General features: G+C 49.6%; 3 protein-coding genes across 3 annotated transcripts; 2 read left to right on the top strand and 1 right to left on the bottom strand.

Moving 5' to 3' along the window:
* Positions 1-463: 463 nt before the first annotated feature.
* Positions 464-1,555, bottom strand: A1O9_09930 (uncharacterized protein; the record flags this gene model as incomplete). The annotated part of the gene is made up of 3 exons (XM_013401271.1): positions 464-647; positions 708-1,037; positions 1,107-1,555. 3 exons carry the CDS (start codon positions 1,553-1,555, stop codon positions 464-466), a joined length of 963 nt encoding a protein of 320 aa, XP_013256725.1.
* A 1,964-nt stretch (positions 1,556-3,519) lies between these two features.
* A1O9_09929 (uncharacterized protein) lies at positions 3,520-5,407 on the top strand (the record flags this gene model as incomplete). Its single annotated transcript, XM_013401270.1, has 5 exons — positions 3,520-4,071; positions 4,125-4,549; positions 4,637-4,930; positions 4,994-5,226; positions 5,292-5,407. The coding sequence occupies 5 exons, from the start codon at positions 3,520-3,522 to the stop codon at positions 5,405-5,407; spliced, it is 1,620 nt and encodes a 539-aa protein (XP_013256724.1).
* Positions 5,408-6,126: 719 nt separating this feature from the next.
* Positions 6,127-7,596, top strand: A1O9_09928 (uncharacterized protein; the record flags this gene model as incomplete). Its single annotated transcript, XM_013401269.1, has 2 exons — positions 6,127-6,618; positions 6,688-7,596. The coding sequence occupies 2 exons, from the start codon at positions 6,127-6,129 to the stop codon at positions 7,594-7,596; spliced, it is 1,401 nt and encodes a 466-aa protein (XP_013256723.1).
* Between the last annotated feature and the right edge of the window lie 2,325 nt (positions 7,597-9,921).

Here is a 9,921-nt window from a genome sequence, read left to right as displayed (position 1 = left end):
TAAGTTGGACGTAGTCAACTGCTACAATTTGCAGTTAGACGGGGAGTTGGTAGAAAGAGGCCTTCGCCAAGACAAGCATGGGATTTCTTGGAATCCAAGTATGCCATACATTACTCGTCATAGTCTGAGATTTGGTTGATTACTGGGCAGTTTTACAAGAAGCGGGGATGGGATCATTGAAAACTTGGGATTGGACGCGTGAGCCTATCTCTGTCTCTAGTTTTCGCCCTGGCTCTTCGCACCACGGTTCAAGAGATACAATCAGGTGTTCACTCAGTCGCAAATTGTCGTGGACTGTCAAATGCAGATATAAATTCCATCCTCTTGAGTCCTTACGGCCAGTAGAAATCCACTCTCGCCAGCATATTGTGCTACCGGTGCAGCATTACAAACCGCAAATGAGAAGCCGTTCTTGCGCAAAGGTCGGCAGCAATCGCTGTTGCCCAGGGCAACGAACATGGTCCTAATGTACAAGACCTTCGGCCTGGAGCTGGTTGACGTACTTCCAGTAATGAGGAGTGCTAGCCTTCCGAAGTCTCTTGCCGTATTTGATGAGGGTGAAGAAGAGGGAAATCTGCGCCATTGCAACGAATGCCGCCATGATAAAGGCATTCTGATAGCCCATTGTTTCCGTCCAAGGGGTCACCCTGTCGCGCTGTTAACCTTTCCGACCTTTTGATATTGTCATGAAGAGCGAGGCAACTTACCCGTAGCTGACGGCAAAGCTCATGGTGTTGCGGATCAGAATCACCGTGACGATGGCATCCCCGCTCATATTCTTGTAGGAGTCGATACAGTAGCTGATGGGCAACTGGCAGCCTATGGTGATGGCAGCGGCCAACATCCCCATCGCGAAGACAAGGCCGAACCAGTGGATTTGATGTGCCGCACCGAGGCCCCAAACCAAAAAGCCCCCGGAGATGAGGATGTACAGGCTAGTGTAGAGCCATAGTCGGTGCTCTGGCTCCATAATGCCATTGTTTCTTCTTGCCTTCCACAGAACGAACCTATCGCCCAATGGGCCTGAGAAAAAAGCCCTGAGAATTTCGTTAGCCCCAAGCTGCCGGTGCAAACGAAAATCGGAAAGACAGCTGACAAGGGCTTACCCAATGAAGACCCCAATGAGACATGAAACGTAGGAGAGGCCCACCTTGCTCGCCGAAAAGTTGTATGGCGGGCTCGACAGAATCACCGACGCCGTGCCGTTGAGAATGTTGAAGTAACAAACAATGGCGCCGTACATGAAACCAGAAAAGGATATGACAGGGAATGAAAAGAAGATCAACGGACGCAGGATCATGCCTCTGAAGTTGGCCTTCCGTTGGAAAGAATCGGCTTGGAAGATCGCCAGCTTTTGCCAGTAAGACTTTTTGCGGGCTAGGGGGTCCAACCCAGGTGCAGCTTCCATGTTCCTTTCAACACTGAAGTTCACCGTCTCCTCTGAAGGTGCTGGGCCATCGTGAGCCTTCTCAATGACAGAGATACTTTCATCCTCAATGTCAGCATCGGGTTCGATAGAAGTCATCGGGGCACGGTGGAAATTAGTCTCTTCCATGAGGAAGAACAGAATCAAGAAGCCTATGCCGTTGAAGATGGCACACCAGTGCTAAGAAGGACATCAGTACCCCTGATAGATCTTCCTCTGTTGAGAGCAGATGTGATCTACCAGAACCCATTTCCAGCCCTGGCCGTCGTTGATGAAGCCCGAGATGATAGGAGCAAAGAAATTGCTTCCAGCCAGAAATAGTGCGTAGAGACCAATGTAGGCTCCTCGCTCATGGGCAAAGAACTAATGTAGACATCGTCAGGGCGCCTTTCATCCAAGATGAGAACAAAGCACTGCACTTACAACGTCTGCGACTGAAATCTCGCACAGGGACTCAATGACGCATCCAAAAAATCCTTGGAGGCACTTGTTGGCAATCCATTGACCGGTCGAGAGGCAATAAGGTGCCCACAGCATTATTCCCTGTTGAGGGAAGCGAGTTAGTGGCTGGAAGCCCTCATGAACACGTCAAATTTGACTTGCCATTGTTCCTAGTGTGGACAGCAGATAGATCGGACGTTTTCCATACTGCATCGCCAGAGGCTGTACTACAAGGCATCCCCACCCAAGCACCAAGAACATATATCCAGTGCCTTCCACTAACGTGCTGATACTGAGTCCACTATCCGTCGAGATAGGCACCAGGACCGAGTATATCGCAGCTGTAGGAATGCCAACGACAAGGATATATCTGAGGTCCCAGCCTGTCAGGGGCGGCGTGGGGCGAGAGGGTACAGAGAGGAGACTCAGGTGCAGAGACAGAACACGAATAGTGTCTTTCGGCGTGGATGCCAGTTTAAGGGGTCGTCAGGATTCTTTGAAGGCGTGGGCACCAGCACAACATCCTTTCGCTTGCCCTTTGCGTGCGCCGTTTTGACCGTGCCCTGCAAATCCACGAGGTGGACTGTGCCAGGAATGAATTGCTGCGCCTCCAACGTCATTGTTTCCCACCGGCTTTAATGATTGCAGAATTCAGGGTAGGGGAGCCAGAGTATTAAGGTCGCCTCTCAATCAAAGAACAAGGGATGCGAACTATTGAAGGCAGTCTTCCGCATCGAAGGGGTGTTTGATCTTTAAATATGGTCGAAAGCCTGCATGGCAATTGACTCCACCAAATTGCTCATCTCAACGACTATCTACCACAACAGTCCAAAATGCGTTCTAATTCTGAGCCGAAGACACCAGGGCCAATCTAATTAGCGAATAAGGATGAATTGCGGGAGAGAGGGAGAATCCTAGCGAAGTGCTTCCATGTTTTGAACCTTGTTAATGATACTGGTGTGCTGATAGTCGAAGCTCTGCAATCTAGCACCTTCTTCAATTCTAGTCGTAAGACGTGTGGCATTCATCCCAAGATATAACGCTACGACGATGTCAGTATCAATAGCCAGTTTAAACGGGGAAATATTTCCTAGTCGTGTTGGCTTTGGACACAATCCAATGAAAGGGAATTGCGAGTGCAAGAGCCCACTACGTTGGGGGGACATTCAACAGCCAATCATATGTATTTGCGAGACTAGCGCCCGTCGAGAGAGATAGGCTGAGGGTTCGGGGTTCCCCTGCTCCTATTACAGTAGCATATCGGTCCGAGCTTATCCCCTCGGGTTGGCTCCAAAGGGCAATTGTTCGACCGACGACGACGACGACACTCCAAACTCATTGCTTCGACAAGAGTCTCGACCTCTATCCAACCACTATATCCGCGCTATATGGCTCCGCATGGCTGGGGGGATATCCAGGCACTTGGACGGCGTTCGACAGACACCCATTATCAACCATCGTCCATGCTCGCTATTTCGACTCATTGGCCCACTGAATCTCTCATGCTGGGGCCACTCATCGAGGTTGAAAGCCTTCTTTGCTTTCGGCCTCCATTTGTTGTCGCATATTGGTAACATTCAAATTTGACTCCCTACCCTCCGTTCCTCATATCCCCCTCCTTATTCTTCTACAACAAACCCTGTGAAGACAGAATGGTCACAGAGCTCTGGCAAGTCAAGGCTGAAAAATGCCGGAAAATCCTCAAGGACTCATTGAATCCCGCCTGGCTCCTTCCTGAGGATGAGTTGCCTCCTGCGGACCAGCTTGACGTCTCTGACTTCGTGGAAACATGCAAATTGTTGACTCCAAAAGAATTGGGTATCACCAAGCTCAATGCAACTGACCTAGTCACCCGTATGGCCTCCGGCACCCTGACTGCTATGGAGACGGCCACCGCCTTTTTGAAACGCGCACATCTCGGCCATCAGCTAGTCAACTTCGCCACTGAATTCCTGGTCGACGAGGCGCTAGCACGCGCATCTGATCTGGATGCTCAGTTCAAAGCAACGGGAAAACTAGTGGGGCCACTCCATGGTGTTCCGATCTCCGTGAAGGAACACATTGGTCTCAAAGGTCGCATCTGTCACTCCGCCTACATTGCCTGGACCGACAATATTCCCAAGGAGGACGCACTGCTGATCAGGTGCCTCAAAGCTGCTGGAGCTGTCATCCACGTCAGGACGAATGAGCCGCAGAGCTTGATGGTACATCACGCGACTCAATTCTATTGATGACCGAACTGACTAACTTATTATAGCATGCGGATACGAACAATATGATCTACGGGTCCACATGCAACCCCTACAACCGCAAGTTGACGTCTGGGGGCTCTAGTGGAGGAGAAGGTGCCTCTATTGGGTTCCGCTGCGCCGCCATTGGAATCGGCACCGACATTGGGGGTTCTGTTCGCATCCCCGCGGCCTTCTGTGGAGCCTTTGGACTTCGCACAACGGCTCTCAGGAACCCTTACAAAGGGGTGCTGTTGGCGGGAGAAGGACAAGAAAGTATTCGCTGCGTCATTTCACCCTTGGCTAATAGTGCCGCCGACCTGAATCTGGTCCAGAAAGCCATTCTTGACCAAGAGCCGTGGGATGAAGAAACCTCTTTGTGTCCTCTTCCGTGGAAAAAAATCGAACCCTACACGCCTGGACAGATCACTGTCGGACTAATGTGGGATGATGGGTACGTCAGAAGTCTTCCTCAGTAGCAGAGATGAGAGAACACAATTTTCCCCATAGGTTCAGACTGTATCTAATAGGACCTACACAGGATGGTGCACCCACACCCTCCCATCAGCCGTGGCCTGAAGTACGCAAAATCCAAACTCGAAGCCGCTGGGGTCAAAGTTGTCGAATTTGAGGCCTTTGAGCATGCGCGCGGGTGGGATATCCTCACGCAACTCTACTTTCCCGATGCTGCAAAGACTCAGAAAGACCTTCTTGCCGAGGCAGCCGAACCTATACTCCCACTGACTGAGTGGGCTTTTAGTGTGGCTAAGCCAGAGCCCATCAGCGTGACTGAAAACTGGGACCTCAACGCCCGTCGAGAGGCATATCGTGAAGAGTGGGTATTCTGTCCTCTTCCTTGACCCTTGAGGTTGTGTTTGGCTTGACACTAAGATTTTAGTTATCATCGCATCATGAAAGAACGTGGGATAGACTTCATTCTTTGCCCAGCTGCCACAGGTGTTGCCGCTGAGTTGAACGTCGGCAAATATTGGCCATATACTGCAATCTGGAACATTCTGGATCAGCCTGCAGTTGCATTCCCCACGGGACTGAAAGCAGATCCCAGCATTGACCTGGTCGAGACCGAATACAAGCCTCGGCCAGGACATGATGAACGCGAATTCAAGAGATGTGAGTCAAGCCATCTCTGCCGGCCTTATCCCAGAGCCTCGTTATATTAACTAAGTGTTTCACAGATACACCTGGGCTATATGTGAACGCCCCGATCGCCCTGCAGGTCGTTGGCAAACACTTCCGAGATGAAGAAGTGGTTGCTGCAGCAGAGCTCATTTCGGAGATAGTTCAGGGCTAGTTATATCTGATCTGGAGCTGCTTTTCAGTGACCATTTGGTATTTAGTCAATTCTCATGACGAACGTATCATGGTGGGCAGAATATATGGTTATTATTCCTCATGTAGAAAACGCACAGACCTCCATTCTCTCTATACCTGGGATGATCAACTCTGGTCCCAATTCTTAGATGTTGTTGGAGCCGTTGTACATTTCCCTGAGTGTGGTTTCGCATATCGCCGCCTACGCATGCTATTCAAAGTAACCCTTTGTCCTTCTATTAGGGTTTACAAGGTGCTCGTACATTAGGCTAAGATGGCCTCCCCGGCCCACACTGGCTGGCACCAACTGTGGATCGCAAGCTCCTAAGGCGCACGGGACGGTGCCGGCTGATAACATCTAGACCCTGTCGTTCCCCGCAGATAAAGGTAGCTCAGGCACGCGCCCCCGGGCTGACAAACTTCACAAGGACCTCGTTATGCTAATGCACAGAGCACCTAAATTCTGAGACGTCTTTGGTAACGCAGAATGTCGTACCAAGCAAGCATGCGGAAAGCAAAGCTGAGGACGAAAAGCGGCTGTTTGACCTGTAGGTACACCCATTGGCGCGAGATGCTACCTCGACTAAAACAAGTTATTGTCCAGGTCGAAAAAGAAAGTTGAAATGTGATGAGATGAGACCGTGCTGTTACAACTGTACCTTTTCAACCCGGCATTGCGTGTGGCCGACGTCCTCGGATATGTACGACCGTCGGAATCGACCACAAGGTAAAGCCAGATCCATCAGCTCGGGCACCGATGACATCCAGAGCTCCGGCGATAGTCACTCACAGGGGGATTGCACTTCGCCCTCTACCAGTCTGATCAGAACATCGCCCCTGCATCGAATTTCCATCTCCTCTGATTGTGAAAACTCGCTGCTTAATTACTACCTTGACTCCTTCCTCTCAATGATTCTTTTGCCAACCACTCAGCCCAGCGACTATGCTGACTTTCGTTCGTACACCCTGATTCTTGCGCTTGAATGTCAAAGTGTCAAAGACGCGGTGATGAGTAGCAGCGCCGCGAACAAGTACATGCTGACGGGAGATGACTACTTTCGGCGACTCTCGCTTGAGTACTACACCCGGGCGGTGAGAGAGGTCAATCATTCGCTGGCAAATCTCGACTGCTCTCGCGAGAGCTGGGCAGATCCGCTGATTCTCAGTGTTGCTTACTTGTACATACGCTCGGTAGGTTGACCACAAGATTGCTCCTGAGCTTTGACGTTGATACCAGAGCTGACGGCACTCGTTTCCTAGTTCTGGGGCCCAGACGCTGATAAAGACGCCCCCAAACATGTTGCCGGGATGCAGCAATTATTCAAGCTTCGGTATGCTGGTGGCCCCTCACCTGTGAGCGCAGACCGATCATTTGATCGTATCATGGCTGAAAGCGCACTGTACCATTCATTTCTTCTCGTCATGCGAAGCCCATTTGCGTTGAATTTCCATATTGACAGGACCTTTTTATCGAGAACTCTGGATCTGCTTGAGCACCATGTGTATGTTGAGCCTACGGAGGCCGCGAAGAGTCCCGTTCTGGGTGCCCCGCCATCGATATATCGTCTAATCCTGGACATTGTTTACATGTTCAACTCTCCCTCTCGCGCTGATGCCAAGGATTATCGGAAACTTCGATGCTCTATGGACTATTGGGAGCATGTTCTCGATAGCGACGCATCGATCTTTCGAGATACCGAATATGGAGACGCCATTGAGCTGTATATCCTTGCAGCCTCCCTTCTTCTCGATTGGATGACCGAACTTCCCCACGACAGTGGACCCATTACCTTGATTACTTTGTCGATGCTGGGTGGCTCGACCACCATCCACTCGGACGGAGAACTAAGGCCCAGATGGCAGGTTGCTCGCGCGCTCTCCGTCCTTCGGCGCCCGGACACAAAATGCTACTGGACGTGGTGCTACCTCAGCTCTTGGCCACTCCTGGTATTCGGATACGCGGTCGAGGATGCCGACGATATGGACCTTGTCCAAGAGGTGCTGCACGAATCACGTCATTGCATCGGATATGCTGAGATGGAGCGAATCAAGGGCGAGTTGGAGGAGGTTTGGCAGATTCGGCAACAGAAAACCAATGAACGAGTGTGCCTCCCCTTCGCAGTACCAACTCATTCTCGTCAGAGGTTGATTGAGCTTCCGACTTTGTGATGATTCATTGGGATGGAGATTGGCCACCGAAAAGGGGCCATGGGAAGGCTTTGGTAGTGGTGCAACACTCCCGCCACATGCCGATACTCCTATAAACTGCGTGTGCAGAATGAGAGTTTTCGTCTGCTACGTATCCCTGCACGATCACTTTCGGCTTCAATCTCTGACTAGGATTGGTAGAGCGTTGCCTCCGAGGTTGGCGGGGCTGAAGGGCCTCAAAAAGGGAGTACAGCTGTACAAAGGCGATACTACGGTCTTCAAAATACAGTACCTTCCATCAACCACCTCTCAGTCTGGTATATGGTTACACTTTCCAAATGGCCCTCAATGGTGAATGTTGCTCGCGCGAGCCTTCTTCCCGTGGGATGGCTTGCCGCTTATTCTTAATTCCCCACTTGGGTCATGACTGCAGGACAAGCACTGAGCCACCACAGTGGAAGCGATATTCGCCGCGGCAGCGACTGCTAAGGAGATCGTGATGGAAATTTCTCGATGGGCATTTCCCATTGATACGACCCTCACAAGCACATCTGCCGAATATTCCTCAAGCACTGTACCAGAGAATAGATTGTGCTTTTGTGTTTGGGCCGACAAGGCATATGAGTCATTCCAAGTTCTCTATGAAGAACGGAATCCACTTAGTCTATTCCTAAGGTTTTTTAGCGGGTTCGAAAGCCTAGAAATTATGTACAGGGCGACAAATATACGTGCCGCAAGTTAAGTCTCCGCAACAATTCAAACTCCGGATGCGCGCTAATGGAAACCTATTTATCTAACTAAGCTTCTCTACTACCTGAGCTTCTCTACTAACTGAGCTTCTCTACTACCTGAGCTTCTCTACTACCTGAGCTTCTCTACTACCTGAGCTTCTCTACTACCTTGGAATCCTATTTTTATGGCCAATCACCCTGAGGCTAACCGTGAGGCATACTGGGGAGTATTAGAAGAAGGACCGGGCCACCCCTTAGGTCGATATATGGGCGAAAAGCGATGGGATTAAATCCACCGATTTTGGTCATTTAATGACTCACCCACTACGCAAAATGACTCCTAGTTTACTCCTATTGAACCTATTGCCTCTATTATCCGTGCCAACTGCCAGGACGCAATAAAAGCGTCACTTTAGGTCGCCGTTGATGAGGCAATGATCCTTTTTACAGGGCGTACGAAACACGGTTCAACTACTATTAAAACCCATTCCAGAGTGCTATAGAGTTTGAATATTAGGGGTTAAAGACGGCTATATTTGGTCCTGGCGTTGGCACTCTAAGGCTGACGGTCCTGAGTTTGGGAAGACTTCTCGATTTTTTAGCTAACCAGACGGAATGCCTCCTATTTAACTAGCGCCTACTTATCAAGTGGTTCAAGCCTTATGCCAGGAACTCCAGGACAAGGATCCTAGTACTAAACACTTAGTATTCCTTGATAACTTGTTCCTTACTACAGCCCTTGCCCATACCTTATTATAAATCGGCGTTGGAGTAATGGGCACCACTCGCAAAAATCACAAGGGCTTCCCACGGCGATTCATAAACGTTAAACAGTTAGATGTCCAATTCACCTACGGATCTTGCTCCACGGGAGCTATTCGGGGCATATACATGAGCCCTATACACGCCAAGAGCTATACATGCTAAGCATGCTCTTTAATGCCAAGAGGGCCTTTTTTTGGTGTGATTTCGGCTATATTGCCATCTGTAACCATTAGTAAATACTAAATTGATTGCCACACACAAACCTCGCTGCCTTCACTTGTATAGACCTTTTTTTGGGTGTTTTGACAGTTCCTCCTATTGCTGAAATAGCTCACAACCCCGGATTTATGCCCTGGACTACGCTAGCTGGGTGCGTTGAGCATCATCGAGGGATCCTTGAGCGCTATGTCAATGCTAAACCTTCTTCCTGGCGCCAGGATCCTATTATTAGCGAGGCTTTTACTAGTAAAACTCAGTCGCTTGAGAGACTCTAACTCTTTACACTTGTGACTAGGTTTAACGTCGTTAATCGCGGCGGCGGCAACGCTAGGAGCCCTGCGACTAAGGTTCTATGTATTAGGAATTGTTAAGACTAAGCGATACCCTATTAACGCCTAGTCACGTGATTAGGCTTATATAAGCTAGGATCACGTAGTATTCATTAGGCAAGGCTATACTTAAGCCTTACGGAAGATTCTATAAAACGCTATTCTATTCTATAGGATTAGAAATTACTTAACTTGATTTCTAAGTATCCTAGGAGTTAACTCGTATTTACGAATACTCGGTAATTACTCTCGCACTTATGAGATATTATAACGGAGCCTACGCCTATATAAAACAGGCCTAT

Source organism: Exophiala aquamarina (genome assembly GCF_000709125.1).
Source record: "Exophiala aquamarina CBS 119918 chromosome Unknown aczIA-supercont1.11, whole genome shotgun sequence".
Taxonomy (NCBI): Eukaryota; Fungi; Ascomycota; class Eurotiomycetes; order Chaetothyriales; family Herpotrichiellaceae; genus Exophiala; species Exophiala aquamarina.
This window is presented reverse-complemented; position numbering and strand designations above follow the sequence as displayed.